Genomic DNA, 18363 nt, shown 5'->3' on the forward strand with positions numbered 1-18363 from the left:
TTTCCAAAAGATTTTCGACACATAAAAATATATTTGGGGGCCCCTCTATTAGTTTATATTAGTTTATGGATTGTTTAACTTTAAAAATCAATTAAAAATAGTCTTGAGTCCTAAAAACTAGTAGGGTCACATTCAAAGGTCTTGCATCATTTTCCTTAGCTCCTATGCAAAATATTTTAAAAAACAAAAAATTTCATTTTTTTTTTCACAAAAATTGTGAGTAATAACCCATGTTTTCAAATCCATTTTGAAAATGTTTACAAGATTTATTATAAGCCAAAATTCAAGTCATTCTCAACGCACCACGTGTTTTCTAAAATTAAGTTAGGATATTCTTAAGATTTTCAACACAAAAATATATTTGGGCCCTCTATTAGTTTATTTTATTTTTCTATATATTTTCAACTTTAAAAATCAATAAAGAATAATCTCGGGATCAAATAAAAAGTAGGGTCACAACCAAACGTCTTGCAACATTTTCAAAAACTAAAACTCTCATTTTTTTTTCACAAAACTATGATTTATAACCCACGTTTTCAGATCGATTTTTGGAATTTTTACATGATTTATCATAAGCCAAAATTCGGATCATTCTCATCACACCACATCTTTCCTAAAATTAAGTTAGGACACTCCGAAGATTTTGGACACATAAAAATATATTTGGAGGGCATTAATATTATTTTCTCTATTTTTTAAATTTAAGAATTAATAAAAAAATAGTCTCGAGAACAAATAATTAGTAGGATCACCTCCAAAGGTCTTGCAACATTTTCCTTAGCTCCCATGCAAAATATTTCCAAAAACTAAAAATTTCAATTTTTTTTCACAAAAACTGTGAGTTATATGTTATAACCCATGTTTTCCAATCAATTTTGGGAATATTTACAAGATTATTATAAGCCCAAACTTGAGCAATTGTGGTTGCACCACATGTTTCCTAAAATCAATAGAGGATATTTTGAAGAACTTTGACACATAAAAATATTTTATATATATTAGTTTATATTATTTTTCTATTTTCAACTTAAAATCAATTAAAAATAAGGCTTTTTAGCCAAAATGGTCTCTGAGATTTACAGAACATATAACGTTGGTCCTTGAGATTGAAATCAATAGAAATGGTCCCTGAGATTGTCCACCATCTATTATTTTGGTAATTCTGTTAAAAACTCCGTTAAGTGTCCCGAAACTCTTGGCCGAAAGTTTGAGCAATTTTCAAAGCTTCGTAACTCAATCGTTTCTTAATCAATTTCAACCCATAATATATCAAAATGAAGATAAGAAAGGGTAGAACAAGATTATACCTATTTGGAAGTCCAATGCTTACTAGAGATGGCCAAAAAATAGCCTGAAAGGTGATTGGTCCGTGGGAAAACTAGAAAACTCGCCGGAAACTAGGTAAATTTTAAACTTTCATAACTTCTTCAATATTCAACAAAATCGAGTAATTCAAAAATAAAAATCATACTTCTTAATGAGATGAAGAGAATAGTACATTTCTCGATGGCTAACTCACCCTTTTTTGGGCGTAAAATTGCTCGAAAGTGACTGTTTTGGTTTTGAGTTAGCCAATTTTGAGCCGTTTTCAGGCCAAACCATTGCGAATTATCCATTGAGAAAGGTACCATTCTCTTCATCTCATTGAGAAGTATGATTTTTGTTTTGAATCACTCGATTGCGTTGAGTATTGAAGAAGTTATCGATGTTTAAAGTTTACCCTGTTTCCGGCGAGTTTTCCAATTTTCCCTCGGACCAGTCACCTTTCAGGTTAGTTTTTGGCCATAGCCGGCAACCATTGGGCCTCCAAATAGGTAAAATCTTGTTCTACACTTTTCTATCTTCATTTTGATATATTATGGGTCGAATTTGGTTGATAAACGATTGAGTTACGAAGCTTTGAAAATTGCCCAAACTTCCGGCCAAGAGCTCTGGGACACTTAATGAAGTTTTTAATGGAATGACCAAAATAATGGATGGTGGACAATCTCAAAGACCATTTCTATTGATTTTCAATCTTAGGGACTAAAGTGATGTGTTATGCAAAATCAGGGACTATTTTGGCTATAAGTTACGTGACCTAATAAATTGTAGGATAGTATCCAAAGATCATTTAACATTTTCCTTAGCTCCCATGTAAAATATTTTGTAAAACTAAATTTCAATTTTTTCACGCTAACTATGAGTTACAACCCATGTTTTTAAATCAGTTTTGGAAATTTTTACAAGATTCATTATAAGCCAAAAATCGAGTAATTCTTCTCACACCACATGTTTTTTAATATGAATTTAGGTCATTTTGAAGATTTCGAAGATTTTTTGACACACAAAAATATATTTAGGGGTTTTCAAATTTCAATTTTAAAAATCAATAAAAAAATTGTTTCTAGACCTAATAAATTGTAGGATGTCACGGCCCCTCCCGAATAATTAATTTTCGATGACGTGAAATGACAATTTTTGCCCTTGGACGTTAAAGTGTATCGTGTGATTTAAGTTGGATTTGGACCCATTTATTATTTTCCCTAAGTTTTTGGACCCAATTGGAAGTAAGGGAATGGTTGGTTTTGATTGGTGGCTTTTGGACCACACACATACCTTTTCTCTCTCTCTCACGTGGACTTCACTCTCTCTCCCTCTCGGCATTTTCGTACAGGCAATCCAGAAACCATCCCAAACCTTGCAGATCGAAACCAAGGTAAGCATTTTTGTGTTCCTTGAAACCTCAAGAATCCATTGGTACAAGTTTTAGAACCTAAAACCTTCGAAAACCCCGTGAAACCTAACCCTCGATTTGTGCACTGTTCATGCACACATAAATATGTTGTTTTCAGGGAATTCTAAGCTCATAGTGAGCTTTAGGAGGTCCTAAGGAAACTTGGGGTAGTTTGTTGGAAGAATTTGGACGTCCGGATCGCGAGAAACGAAGAGTTACAGGTTTGGTCAGAATTTCGAAGCTTCCCCGACTTGATTTCGTGAGATTTGAAGCTTCAAATAGGTATAACGCCATTCTTCTCACTCTAAGCTTTCATTTGGTTCAAATTTCGAAGAAAATGGTTGAAAAACGAGTGAGAATAGACAATTAGAAATTTTCCCAGCTTTTCGGCGACCAGCGACTCGCCGGAGACGAAGACAAAATATTTCGTCAGTTTGGACGGAATATTCTGATGCCGCCAGTTAGGAATGACGGTTACCGTTAGGATTTAACGGAATATTCCAAAAAATATTCTTGACGCCGTTTGTAGAATCCGTCAGGATCCCATGCGCGTGGCGGCGCGTATTGCCGTGCCTTGGCCGGCGCGTGCGGGGTCAAAAAATTATTTTGAAAATTTGGGGATGATCCTGAGGTTGTGTAGATCACTGTGGTATATTCATATACCCAAATTGAGCATTGTATAAGAAGTTATTAGCTAGTTTTTGCCTATGTGCTTTAAAATAACGTTTTTATAGTTAATTTGCATATAGGTGAGGCTTATCCCGAGGACGAGCGTATCCACGGACGACTCGGAGGCTACGACCCTTTGACATAACAGTGAGTGGACTTTTGTTTTCACTATACACTTATATACTTGATATAATTCCCAGAAATGCATTTTTTTAAGGAAAGTATGCTTTGAAATAATATGGCAAATGCTTTTATATTATGAATATGCATTTCATGGTTGCATATATATATATATATATATATATATATATATATATATATATAAATGTGGTGCTGTGGAGGCACATGTAAGTTCAGGTAAGTTATGTTTGGTTATGTAAATCATCGATGATGTGATATGTGATTGAATAATGTTGAGCTCATAAAACTGCATCTAGGGTGATTGTGATTTAACCAGGATATGAAGTACATGCCTGTTTATTTACGTCACCTCCCGCCCTATATGCTCATATTGGATCCAACTTAAGTGCACAGTCTTGTCGTACAAACCTTATTTATGGTTCCGACTCGTAGATGACTAGCGATTTATCGCCCGACTATTATGAGAGAGTAAAATTGAGCATTGTCATACATACCCCTTTTTAGTGGTTCCAACTTATATGCAGTATATTGCCGTATAGGTCATTGTAGTGACTCCGGCTAGATTGATTTTTGAGCTATGAATTCAGCCGTACAGACTACCACAGGGGTTTCGGCTAACATATCATATTTCTACGAATTTATTCTTACCTGAATTGTTTACTCAGTTATATCTTGGCATGTCATACATTTGAGTATAATTATGTGAAGCATGAATTGAATTGATATGATTTCATATATATATATATTATGTATATATATATATTATGTATATGCTTATATCTTGATTTTGGGAAGACTTATACATGTTTAGTACATTGATAAATGAAATGGTTTTGTAAAGCATTTGTTTTTGCCCACTCACGTTTTCTGTTTTGCGCCCCTCCATGTTTTAAGTAAGTTTGTTGTTGGTGGCTTGAGGACGTCGGCAGTTCTGACCTATCTAAATAATAGTAAGACATTCCTGGTACTATATAACTAGTACTTGTCTTACTGGATTGTACCTAGACTTATTATGCTCTAATTATGAGTGTTTACATTTGTAACTAACTCCTATCACTTCCTGTTTAGTAGTGCACTCTAGTAATTTGATTTTTGATTATTCGTATATTTCTTTTTATTATTGCTTCCGCACTATGCACATGGCTACGTCACTCGCACGTGACGGCTAGCATGCCTTGATCTTGGTCGGGGTGTGTCATAGGATCCATTAAAAGGTCTTTGTAATATTTTTCTAAACTGCCCCATTAAATATTTCGTAAAAATAAAAATTTCTAAACTCACGTTTTTAAATCGATGTTGAGAATTTTTACAAGAATCATTATAAGTAAAAATTCGAGTTATTCTTGTTGCACCACATGTTTCCTAAAACTAATTTAGGACATTCCATAGAATTTTGACGCCTTTAAATCACTTTGGGGGCCTAAATTAGTTTATATTATTTTCTCTATTTTCTAACTCTTAAAATCAATAAAAAATAGTCTAGGGACCTAATAAATGGTAGGATCACATCCAAAAGTCTTGCAACATTTTCCTTAGGTCCCACGCAAAATATTTCAAAAACTAAAAATTTCAATTTTTCTTCCTTCACAAAAATGCGAGTTAAAACCACTTCAAATCGATGTAGGGAATTTTACAAGATTCATTATAAGCCAAATTCGATTCATTCTCGTCTCATCACATGTTTAATAAAATTAATTTAGAACATTCCGAAGATTTTTTACACATAAAAATATATTTGGGGGACAGTCTATTACTTTTTTTTTTCCTCTCTCTCTCTCTCTCTCTTTTTCAACTCTAAAAATCAATAAAAAATGATTTCTGGACCTAATAAATTGTTGAATCGCATCCAAAGGTCTTTGTAACATTTTTGTTTATTTATTTTTAACTCGCACTTCGGATTTGAGGTTTTCTACTGACCCCGGGTCCGGGGCGTGATAAATTAAGCTCACAATTCTCACTATTCTTATGGAGCCCTCTTCCCAGATTAGATGGTCTCCGCCTAATGGTGCGTCTCTCAAGCTTGACTTTAATGGGTCTGTTATCCTCAATTGCCAAGCTGCCAGTGCTTTTGTTATCCGTGATGCGTCCGGTTCCCCTCTGTTGAATTGTAATATTGTCTTGGCCCAAGATAATTGATCCAGTCTATATACAAAGAAATATCCATGCGCATGCTAGAGAGTTCTAGCAAAGTTCAAGTTTGTGGGATTCATGCATAAATATCGGTTTTTTGTAGAAATATCTAAAATCTTGTAAAAATGTGTGGTTGTTAAGCATTAGCTAGAAAGTTCTAGCAATGCCAAAGTTGGCAAACCTTGCCTATAAATAGGTGAGGTGCTAAGCTATGTGATGTAACAACCAAGATAGCAAGTAGTGAGAAGTGAGAATGCCAAGTGAGAAGTGAGAATAAGTAACAAAGCTTCCAAGAGTGTTTGAGTGTTTCCTCTTGTACTAAGTTTGTGTGAGAATAAAAAGTTTGTGTAATACTTTGAGTGTTCTTTCTTTTTCTTGCCTATCAATTTCACTGCATTACATTCTTTTTTGTGAGATAAACATTCCAAAGTAGTGAAGTTTTTTTTTAAGCCCCAACACCCTCTACTTGCTGGAGCTCAAAACGTTGGTACGGCTAATTAATGTGTTGATTGCGTAGGGTCAAGCTTTGCTAGACGGGCTGCATGCAGCCCTTATTACTGCAGGCTGAGGTACATGAAAGTTGATTCTAAAATCCTGTCCCCTGGAGGCTTCGTACTATTATTTGGAACATCCAGAGTCTTGGTTGTCGTTTCGTTGCTATTGATTTCCATCATGTGTTCCGTGAGGCCAATTTAATTTGTTGCCCATGCCCTTGCTGCTGTGGGTCAAGCTTCTCTTCTGAGTCCGGTATTTGGTTGAATTCTCTCCCACCTGAAGCCAGGGCTGCTTGAGTTGAGACTTTGTTGGTGTTGGCTGCCCGAGGAGAGAAATTTTTTTTGTAATTTCTTTGTTCTTTTTAGAAAAAAAAAACTTTATGTTGCATGTTTAACTGATGTTGCGCGTAAACAATTATCGCAACACAACCAACCTAAAACTATTGGCAACATTACAACGATTCACAATGTTAGTTGAATATCAGAGTGCGTAACAAACAATACTAACAAAGTAAAAGAAATATTATTGATATCAAACGAGAATGCCGAAACGGCTACAAAACCCTAAGAGACTACATTGTGAATGACTTGATTTCTAATGAATAACAAAACACTCTATTTATAATAAACTAACCCTAAACCCTAATGCTAACGGGCTAAGCCCAGAAAACCAAACATTAAAGTAAACCTAAATACTAATATTTTCCAACACCCCCCGTCAAACTCATGGCGGTATACAACATGAGTTTGCAAACAAGCAGATGTGGATGCAAGCTCCATTAGGCGGACAAGACAAGACAAAGCGAACAAGCGAGCAAACAAACGAACGAACAAACGAGCAAACAAACGAACGAACAAACGAGTAAGCAATTTCCATACTACCAACTCCAATCCTCGCGGGCATCTTCTTCAAACGTTGAAGAAGCGGGTGGATGCAATTCAACAAATTCCAGTGCTAATGCCAATGCCGATTCTGATGCCGAACAAACAAACAAAAAATTCAACCAAATATACCATATTTCTTTCTTTCTTCTCTTTTCTTCTGGGCGAAACCGATTGCAGCAAACAAGGCTTGCAAAACCAATTGCAGCAAGCTTCAAAACTTCTAGTGCAAAGTCAACTTGCAGAAGGGGACTTCATTGGGTTGTGACAGATCCGACTGGTAGGAGTCGGTGCGGGTACCGTGAACAGGTGGTAGCAGCGGAGATGGTGGTGCGGGTTATCTGGACATATTGCAGTGCGGTGGTGGTGACAAGAACGGCTTCGACTACGGATGAGCGGAAGACGACGGACGAAACTAATACCCAGTAAACTGACAAACAAAACTGATACAAACAAATTGACACTAATCAAGAACAGATTAAATCCCAAAGGATCAAACCTGCTCTGATACCAAGTTGAATATCAGAGTGCGTAACAAACAATACTAACAAAGTAAAAGAAATATTATTGATATCAAACGAGAATGCCGAAACGGCTACAAAACCCTAAGAGACTACATTGTGAATGACTTGATTTCTAATGAATAACAAAACACTCTATTTATAATAAACTAACCCTAAACCCTAATGCTAACGGGCTAAGCCCAGAAAACCAAACATTAAAGTAAACCTAAATACTAATATTTTCCAACAAAATAATTATTACAGTTGCCAATAATGATTCAAATTGTTAAAGAATTATCGCAGCGCTGCCAACATAAAATGATTCAAATGTTAAACATTTATCTTAACGCCGCAAACTTAAAACGATTCACAATGTTAAACAATTATCACGGCACCGTCAACTTAAAATGATTCGCAACATTATACAATTATTACAAGACGTGAACTTAAAATGACTCGCAAAATATAATTGTCACAATGAAGGTACAAGAGAAATTTATTGATATGAAAAAAGTAGTTACATCTAGTTAGGGAAGACATAAACCTTTACCCCTTTTGAAAGTAAATATCCTATAGAAATGCAATTAGTGGACTCGAATACGTATATAGTGATAGTCACATTACCTTCCTTCCCAAAGTTAAGTACCATAGGGAAGATAATTCTATTCTTGGCAAAAAAAAAAAAAAAAAAAACTAATAAAAAAAAGTTTGAAAACTTTGAGTTTTAACGATCAGGACAAAATAAATGGTTAAGTGAATAGTACCATGATTGACTTTTTAGTGTACAAATATGGTTTTTCATTATAAAGTGAACAGTACTGAGAGTTTTTCATTAAAGTTCCAATAAAAAAAGTACCATAGGAAAGATAATAAATCGATGCTTGTTTATTATCGATTAGCAACAGGAAAAGAAACAGATTTGGAAAATGGTTCTGGAAAAAATCATGACCTAATTGTGGTTTTGCATTGAAAATTGTTAAGAAATTTAAAATTTCTGTAACTAAGGTTTCTTCTTGCACATTGTCATATGACTTTACGCAAGTACGTAGTTTTTTTCGTTGTACTAGTTTTTCGATCATAAAGTTGTAAATCTGTGCGGGAGCTTTAATTAAGATGTCATCTAAATGATCTGCAGTCCAGACCATATTTTGCAAAATATTACAGCCAAGATATATTTCCCGTTAAAAGGAAGAAATCGATGCACCGGAAGTTAGGGAGCACGAAGCTAATAATCCTGATGTTACACCTTCATCATTAGGAGGATGCCGTTTTTCTGCTGAAGAACCTCTGGAAATAGATGATTCTACAGAAGATTATCCAGTGAGCTCCTGCGCATCCAATGACCTCTCAAAATAAGTTGCTAGTAAACAGGGGTTGGGTTTTGATTAATTATGTGTGCCTTATCTTAGCTTTTATGGCTTCTAGATTAAGCACTTTTTTGCTAAAAGTAATTAGTCCGATTGATGAACAGATGGATGACTGGATTGAAGAGTAGCTCAAGAAGTGCAAAGCAGGCAACATGATCCAAGGATTGCAAATTAGGGTTTTGGCGTCGGAATTAGGGTTATAATATGTCATTTTCAAAAGAACGGTGCGTAGGTAGATTTGCTTTTGACATAGGGATAACTTTGGCAGTTTGTTAATTGTTTATTTTGTTTTCTCCTTAACTTTTTGTTATGGGTTTGGTTTTATGTTTTGGATGTATAAAAACACCTCTTGGGTGTTAGAATTGTCATCTTTTTCGACTATTATTCAATAAACTTGAATTTACTCAATTTCCTTGTGGATTCTAACTTTGGAATATCGTTCGATTTCTCTTTCTTATAAATCTCACTGCATCACCAACATTCAACAGGGTTGAAAAGCCTTCCCTGACCTTATCTTCAAAGTCATCTTACATTTCCAACGTATTCAAGGCTATATATAGCAATTCCTTGATAATCTATTCACAAAATGGCCGGGAAGTTCAGACGATGATCTGTGTTTTGGCCATGGCGGGCAGTGCATGGGGACAAAGTGGGACGAATGTGAGAGCGACAAGTTTAATTTCCTAATAATCCACAGCAAAACAACTACGACTTGTGGGCGGTATTATACAATCTTAGGTAATGTATGTATGCATCTGTATGTATATATATATATATATATATATATATATATATGTGTGTGTGTGTGTGTGTGTGTGTGTGTAGGTGACAAGCGCCGGGACTGGAGCTCAAGCAACAGTGAGGAGTGTTGATCAGTGCAGCACCAACGGAAATGGCAATGCCAATGCCACCTTAATACCTTATCGTTAAAACGATTCACACAAAATTAGCATGTTATAATGAATAGAGTCACTTTTGTTTGCGGAAATAAACTTCTTCTTTGAATAAGCATGCAATAAAAAATGTTTAACAACATTAAACAATTATTATATCGTCGCTAATTTAAAATAATTCAGAACGTTAAAAACTTATTAAAACGACTCCAACGTAAAACGATTCAAAAGATTAACAAATCACATGGTATTACTGTAACAAAGAACAGAGTCACCATTATATGTTGGATAAGCATGCCACCTAAAATGGCAACAAATCCGTCATTTTCCCAAAAAAACAAAAAAAACCACCTTATCCTAGAAGAAAATGTTTGAACCTAGACCTATTGGGTGCAGGGCCTACTCACTGCTACGTGTAACGTGTATACAAGAGAGTTGGTAAAACCAAAATCACAGGCAAAACTCTCTCTGTCCTCTCACAGATCACAGACACACACACACTCTCTCTCTCTCTCTCACTCATGTTTTTTCATCGAAGCTCGACTTTGTCCAAAAATCCCCAACAAACCGAACGTGTTTTTCCCGCAAGCAATCACAACCCTTCTCTCAATTTCGCCCCAAAAGCCCGCCACTTTCTTCACTCACCTCAGATCCGACACCTCCAACCATCCGACACGTCCGATGAAACCCAAGACAAAGCCCCACCCTTTCCTTAGTTTCCTCACATAATCATACGAAAACCACTGCGTCTCTGTCGGGTCGGGCGTTGAATGTGGTTTGGGGGGGTGGGGGAGGGGAGCGTAGACACAGAGGTTCGGAGATTATAAGGACTGAGGAGGTGGAGGAAGAGATGGCGGCTGGTGATGGTGGTGGTCAGGTGGTGAAAGTTAAGAGGGAGAAACTGGAGGCATGCATGACGTGCCCTCTTTGTAATAAGCTGTTGAAGGAGGCTACAACTATTTCACTCTGCCTCCACACGTGTGAGTTTCCTTTTTAATCTCCTCTTCCCTTAATTGTTTCATAATTTTCTGCTAATTTTATGATCTGGGTCTGTTCTTGTTTTTCCATTTCTGCATAATTTGTGTTTTGGTTGCAAATTTTCGATTTTTCTGCAATTTGGACACTAAAATGTGTGATTTTCTTGTTTGTGTTGATCAACACCTGAGCACGTCGTGAAATTTTCGTGTCATTCCTTGAATTTTTGTTTAATTTGCTTCTATCGCCATGCCTTTCCATAGAACTGAATAAGAAGGTTTTGTTTTCGTTGAATTTTCTCGATTATTTCGGTAATTCAATGCTTACTTTTGTAAAATGTTGAATTCGAAACCAGTTTGCAGGGTGTGCATTTACGAAAAGTTATCTGATGAGGAGGGGGACTGCTGTCCCGTCTGTGAAATTGATCTCGGAATTTTACCTGTCGAAAAACTCAGGTAAATGTACCTATGTTCTGAACCGATGATGCTTCATCTTCCCCTGAATTACAATTTCACATATTGGTTAGCCGGTTTTAGGTAAATGCATGGTGTTGCTGGTAACTTATAGAAGTGAAGTTAGTGGACTCCTATACATATGTAGTGTTAGTCGCATTGCCCTGCTTCCCAACCTACCATAGGGGAGATATTAAATCGACGCTTGTTTATTATCGTTTAGCAATAGGGAAAGAAAGTAGATTTGGTAAATGGTTCTAAAAAAATTAACGACGTAACTGTGGTTTTGCTTAGAAAGTTGATGTTTTATCAATCATCAGAATAATTTGAAACTTTCCAGAAGGCTGATTTTTTTTTTTAACTCATGATTAATGCTTTATCGAGATACCAATATCTGTGATTAGGGTGCCTACTTGCACGCTGTCATGTGATTTTATACAAGTCAATAGTTTTTTTTGTTGTACTAAATTTCCAATCACAACATCGTAAATGTGCGCTGGAGCTTTACGTTAAAATGTTTCACACATGCTTAGGATGTCGTTTGATGATCTGCAGGCCAGACCATAATTTGCACGATATTATAGCCAAGATATTTCCCGTTAAAGGAAAGAAAGTTGATACACCTGAAGCTAACAAGCCCGAAGCTAATGATCCTGATGTTACGCCATCTTCGTTGCCAGTGAAAAGGAAGGAGAGATCATTATCTTCATTGGTAGTCAGTGCCCCCAAAGTTCCAGTGCAGTCAGGTATGACTGGAAAGAGGTCAAGAGCTTTGTCAAGAAAGGGTGCTGCTTTACGAGGATGCAGTTTTTCTGCTGAAGAACCTGCGAAGAAGGATGATTCTACAGAAGACCATCCAATGAGCTCTAACTCAACTGGTAATCTTGTTGAATTCGCACGAAATAAGAGCCAGGTAAAGGGGGGCAGGATTTTGGTTATTTGCACGAAACAATAGCATTTATGTTTAGTTTTATTGCAAAACCAAACAAGTCCAATGCTTAATGTTGAGACAATAGTTAGAAAATACTATACATCCATCATAACTCTAACACAAGTAATTCACTTCGGAAATCAGGTCACACTCGTACACGAACTAGGAAACCCTGTAAAAAGAAAGGAAAACCAATATTCTTTTATGCTAGGAAATAAGATTTTCTAGCTGGTTTTAGTTACTTTATTCTTCAACATTCTCTCTCAAGCTTGAATGAAAATGATCACGCTCAACCTTTTTCAAGTAAAAAAAACACCGAAGATCTTGCCAGGTGCCTTTGCATTTATCAGTTGGTTTATCTAACTGTTGCATCATTCTGTCTTCCATGCGGATTTGGGTTTCTCATATTAATTGGAAGGTAGTCAGGTAGCTGATTGCTTATCAAACTTTGGTGTTGATCATACTAGGGTTTGTTGGTGGGATTCTTGTCCTCTGTGTGTTGGTGCAGTTTTTGGTCATGATCTTTTGGGGCCCAAACGTTCACTTCTTTTAGGAGTTGTTTCAAGTGATTTCTCATCCTCTAGATTTGACTTTCGCTGTTGGTTTGAGCAGGGGTCCTCTTTTCCCACTCTCCCATTTCCATTCTCTGTTTCTAATTGGCTTTCCGACACTGTTTTAGGGTTTTGCTTCATGTTCCCCCTAACTTATTGCACCTTGAATTTTACTTTATTGATATATTCACAACATCTTTACATGATAGCAATGTTGGAGTGGATTTGACACTGTTGTTTAATAGAAATAAGAAAAAGTAAAAAACACCATAGAATGATGAGACACCTGCACAGTTAAGGTAGATGATGTGAGATGGTGATCCATGGCCTACAGTCACAACATGAGTAATGAACTACAATTGTTCCGACCAATGAGGCAACATACATACAATGTGAAGTAGTGTCTGAAGCAATTTGTTGTCTGGTAGTATAAATGGTTTTGGGGGACCTGATTACATTTGAAACCTGTTAACGATATATATTTTTGCATGTTTATTCATTTATGCAGGATTTGCTTGAGCATTCATATGAGCAAAATCCTAACAAAGTTATGAACAGTGACGTTGAAATAACAGAAGGGAAAGCTGACCTGTGGACGCCCTTAAACTGTCTTGTAGAGGCTGCTAATCGAACCAAGTCCTCAAAGTCAAATTCACAAGGGTTGCATGCCACGTCAGATCCAATCAATTCCATTGATAATGAACTTTATATGTCTCAAAATAAGGCTGAAGGAGAATCACCAAATGCTCTGGACTGCATCAGGAATGCATATACGCCCAAAACCAAAAAAAAGGAGGCCAACCAGAATGCAAGAGGAAAAAATAATAGTAACGGAGCAGGGGCATCAGGACCGGTGAAACGTAAAAGGGTGCGCGCAGCTAATCAGAAGAGGGTAGCAGCATCTGGGGAAGCAAGTGCCTCAACTCAACCTATGCTGGATATATGTGGGGCTAAGTATAGAAATGTTCCTGTTTGGTTCTCCTTGGTAGCATCTGAAGACTGGTGAGATGTTCAATTGATTATAAAATTCATATGGTTTTTTATATTTTGGGAGCTCAATTTTGATTCTTTCATGCCGATCCCTGATTTTGATGGTAAATTTCTTCAGGAAAGGAGAAATTTCATTGCCACAGATATCAGCATGTTGCTTGAAAATAAAGTTAGTTTCTGTATTCCTTTTACTTCCCTTGATGTTATGGTAACGTTGTTTTACACTGATCCGTTGTCATATCTTAGTGATTTAATCATCTGAAACATGTATAGGATAGAGCAACGAGTACCAAAATGTGTGTTCAGCTTTGTGTGTGTCTGTCTATGATTTTTTTAGGGTTCTAGGTTACAATTTCTTAATCTTTTACCGTGTGTAAACTTGTCACATGATTTAAATATATCATCATCGGGTAAGAATGGTATACACCAATGTAAACAGAACAGTGTTGAGTCAGTCAACTGCCCTTCCCAAATATATATTTGAACCACATATTTTCCCCAAGTCTTTCCAAATCCATTCCAATTTGTGAATTTAAAAGAATCACGATTGTGAAGCGAGATTGAAAATACTTCATGATACTTTCCTGTTGGTGAGGACAATAACTAACTGGTTCAAGATTTAGATTTAAGAAGTATTTGAGAACTTATTTCAATAAATCTTCATCGATCCATGATAAAATATGGTTTTGGTTGACACAAGTATTAAATCTTGCAATATTTCTATTTTTGAGTGGTTCATACTTGTTATTCTGGATTCCTGCAGTTATCTAGCTTGTTATTACAGCGTGGTTCGTACTTGTTATTACTTCTGGTTTCGTAATAATAAAAAAAATTGGGACTTACTTGTATTGACTCTTCTTTTTCTTTAATTTGCAGGGATGGTAAAATGCCCGTATCAATAATCCAGAAGTACCTTGCAATGAAACTTGAACTTAGCAGTGAAAATGAGGTGAGTATATTTTTATTGTCTTCCTACAAAGCTGAGAAGATTTCGAACTTTTGACATTACTATGGCTGCTCATGAATACCTAGAAATTCATTTTCGCTTTCGATATATCAAACCATAGTTTGACACCGCAACCTGAGCTCTCTTCTGTTTCCTGTTAAACACAAAGCCAGCATTTTCCCTGACATGGATGCTATGAGTTAAGTGCCATAGCATTTTTCTACGCGATGCATCGGAACACTTTGATGTTTATTGCATGCATTTTGAAACGAATATTTCTCTTAATTTTCAATAAAAGAAGCAATAGGGCGTGATTTCATTTCCACTTACGCTTCAAGCCTTCAAGTTTTAACCTTTTTCCTTGTAGGTAGAGATACTGTGTCGGGGTCAGCCGGTGCTTCCAACATGCCATCTAGAAACCCTAGTTGAGATGTGGTGCCGAACAGCACCAACAACGAAAAAGGTACCGGCAACAGTTGGCTCCTCGGCTAAAGATTTTGTGATGGTCCTCAATTATTGTCGTAGGGTTCAAAATCCCTGAAAGAACCAATAAAACTTTCGTTTTCTTGGTAAAACAATGAAAGTTTCTCTTTTGTTGTTGATCCTAGGGTTCGAAATCTCTGAAAGAACAATTAAAATTTTCATCTCATGTTGTCTTCCTCGTTTACCAGTTCAATATGTATAGTACCTGTTGTCAGATTTTACTGGTATTTTAACTAAGTTTATCTGCTAGATCATATGTTCGTTCTATATATTAAATTCTTTGTTTTTTTTTTCATATTCATATTCTTTCAGGAAGTAATTTCCGCTCATCTTGTTTTTCCAGGTGCACACTTCCTGTTTATTTCTAATTTTTGGATTAAATAAGTCAAAAAGAGAATCAATGTGGTGTAGATCATGAAAAGAGCGTGTGGAAATTATTTTCCTTCTTTTGAACGATTTTCTACAATGAGAAAATGAAAATTAAAAGAAAATTAAAAAGGCAAGTGTAAAAATAGGAAAAGTGAATGACAGTAGAACTACTCTTTCCATCGCCAGTACTCTTTCCATCGCCACCACTCCTGCAATCGGTTGGCTTGAAGGAGACCATCATTCTTTCAAGGTCGAAACCGACCCAGAAATTCGACTGAGCGTTGCTTCCATAAATAGCAACATTAACGTCTTCACTTGCAACTTCGGTGGCATTCATCAACATAGAACACAACAGCTTATATCCATCATCTTCGGTATGGAAGAAGGCTTGTTCCGGTGTTAATTTCACTTTACCACCGCCTTCAAAATGCACTGTCAATGTCGCTCCTTTGAGATGATCCAACGTGCTTGTATTGTAGCAAAACCGAGTTCCGTTTTTCGGGTCACCCACTAGAACCGGTTTCAGATCAACTGCCTTCTTTACTTGTTCCATCAATTGGCCATAGAAATCCTGTGGTAGCACTGTCACTTGTGTTCCAGAGTCAAGAAACATGTTCCCTTTCGAAACCGACCCCGATGAGTCAAAAGGCACAAATGTGGTTCCAACACTGATTCCTTCAACTGTCACATGATATTGGTACGCGTACCTGTCGTTTTGATCTTTAATGATCAAAGGCGTCGAAACCGCTCCTTCACCAGTAACCTCACTTCCGTTCCCAAAGCTCAACGTGCCTGCAGCATTCGGGTGATCAGGATCGAATGGCACGAGACAATGGGAGAACTTTCTGCCTCCGACGTAGGGAGCGATTTGAGAAACAAGTGATGTGTTCCCAAGGCCAAGCCCTACCATTCCCATAAGATTTTCAGAAAAATTCTCCCCGGTGTTGTTATGTCCACAACCAAACACAACCTCTTTGAACGAAACCGGCTTCCCTGATCCGGACTCCAACGTAATCGTGTCTTTTGCGACTACTCCTTGTGTCTTCGACTGGTCCATGTAAACGTAATTGTAACTGCAAACATTTTGATCACCACTTCTTGAGCACGAGAAATCATCAATTGTAGCATTATATTCTGGCGCATAACATGGGATGATATGATACGTGGAGGATTTCCGCGGGTCGAACATGGGTTTTTTCTGCTTGTAGCATCCTGGGCACGGCTCGCATTGCGTCCATATGAGCGAGCTGCCAGTATCAGCCACGGTGTAAATATCAAATGGCGGAGTTCCAATTGAGAGTTTCATAACGTGTGCACCCTCACCGTCTATGGTGTCCCGTGTTACTTCTGATTGTGGGGTGTTTTGGTCACCGGATGGCCCCATGAGACGCCGAAAAACTTTGTTACGATTGTATAATGACGAATTTGGGGAGTTTCGGCGAGTAAGTGGTACGCTAAACCCGCCATTAGTACTAATACCACTGCATGCTGCTACTCTAGATGTAGCTGAATTATGGCATAGATAAATTAGAAAAGTGATCAAAATCATATGATTGTATAAAGTAGTAGTGCCTGCAGCTGCCATAAGAGAGATTAGGAAAGGGATTTAGATTGAAGAAGAAAAGTACTGCAAATTAAGATGGGTTTAAATTTTTTAATAAGAAAGTAGCTGCCAATGCTTGTTCTTAGAAAATTTGCATGGGAGAGGTTTTCAGGCCACGCTTTTCTGGTCAAACCATGCATGCGCAAGAACCTCATTTCTTTGGTTTCAAGTTCTTTTTTTGGTAATCAATTTTTTTTTTCTTAATATCACAGTAATAATAATATCCATATTAATTACATTTTACATGAGTAAATACTTGGCTCCTGGCTTGGAATATTACTGGGTCTTCTGCCATCACCACCACTTGATAAAACCAATAAGATCTAATCTTAGTCCTATGTGGCATAGAAATTGCACTTGAGATATTTTTCAGTGTGTCCAGAACACGGCCGTGTACACTAAGTGTCATTATAAAGTGGTCAGATACTTAACAAAAAATTTCAACCACTTGTAATATAACATTTGATGTAACAGACCGTGTTCCAAACACACTGAAAATTTTCCCTTCAAAAGGAATTGAATGAGGATAGAAAATAGTGCAAGAGTGCATATGTAAGAGAATATGGCTAAGAATACAAAATACAACAGGACATAACTTAAGTGATTAAGAACATTAATTTATCCATGCATCCGATCAAGGTCCTAAGTTGACTCCCCACTTACACACTATCGATGTCTTGCATGAAAAGAGGAAAGGAAATAGTAAATTTTTTGCATGAAAAAGAGGATATAGGAACATTGAAAGTTCAAAACTACGCATGAACTATTTTGGCCATACTACACAAAGTTATATCTTACCAATTACAGACTTGGTAGCGTGCTCCTTTACTTATGTAAAAAATGCACTCTTTGAATGGTACTTTATGTTGGAAGTATGCCCACAAAGCCACTCATTAGATGTAATAGCTTTTTGGAATACTTAATGTATTAAACTTTTATATGTTTAATGAAGGGCAAAGCTTATTGTTAATCACTATTTATTGTATCATGTGTTTAAGCAATAAGAGAATCCTAGGGATGTATTTGATCTAAGAGACAAGTGATCTAAGTGAGTTAGATTATCGAGACCATTCTCTTATGTTCATTCCTAAAACGTTCCTAGCCATAGGATTGCCAATTGGGCATTGACAATCCGCTAAGGTTAGTATGTGTTATGTTGACTCAAGCGTGAGTATGACTAGTCTCAAGTCATTTGGTGTTGGACACTAAGACAAACACATAGGTGCTCGAAAGAGTAATCGAGTACACTGAACAACGATCAAAAGAGA

General features: G+C 36.7%; 2 protein-coding genes across 3 annotated transcripts; one reads left to right on the top strand and one right to left on the bottom strand.

The window, feature by feature from the left end:
- The first annotated feature begins 10248 nt into the window (after positions 1-10248).
- Positions 10249-15372, top strand: LOC103451040 (E3 ubiquitin protein ligase DRIP2-like). Of its 2 annotated transcripts, XM_008390464.4 has the most exons (7): positions 10249-10775; positions 11126-11225; positions 11778-12135; positions 13213-13706; positions 13813-13863; positions 14571-14643; positions 15008-15372. In XM_008390464.4, exons 1-7 carry the CDS (start codon positions 10646-10648, stop codon positions 15179-15181), a joined length of 1380 nt encoding a protein of 459 aa, XP_008388686.2. In that variant the 5' UTR covers positions 10249-10645; the 3' UTR covers positions 15182-15372. The 2 variants fall into 2 exon arrangements, with proteins under 2 accessions (XP_008388686.2, XP_017192046.2); XM_017336557.3 differs by lacking the exon at positions 13813-13863 and having other exon boundaries at positions 10250-10775.
- Positions 15373-15480: 108 nt separating this feature from the next.
- Positions 15481-17090, bottom strand: LOC103423678 (aspartic proteinase CDR1-like). Its single transcript, XM_029089934.2, has one exon. The coding sequence runs from the start codon at positions 17075-17077 to the stop codon at positions 15584-15586; it is 1494 nt and encodes a 497-aa protein (XP_028945767.2). The 5' UTR covers positions 17078-17090; the 3' UTR covers positions 15481-15583.
- Between the last annotated feature and the right edge of the window lie 1273 nt (positions 17091-18363).

Source organism: Malus domestica, chromosome 12 (genome assembly GCF_042453785.1).
Source record: "Malus domestica chromosome 12, GDT2T_hap1".
Lineage (NCBI taxonomy): Eukaryota > Viridiplantae > Streptophyta > Magnoliopsida > Rosales > Rosaceae > Malus > Malus domestica.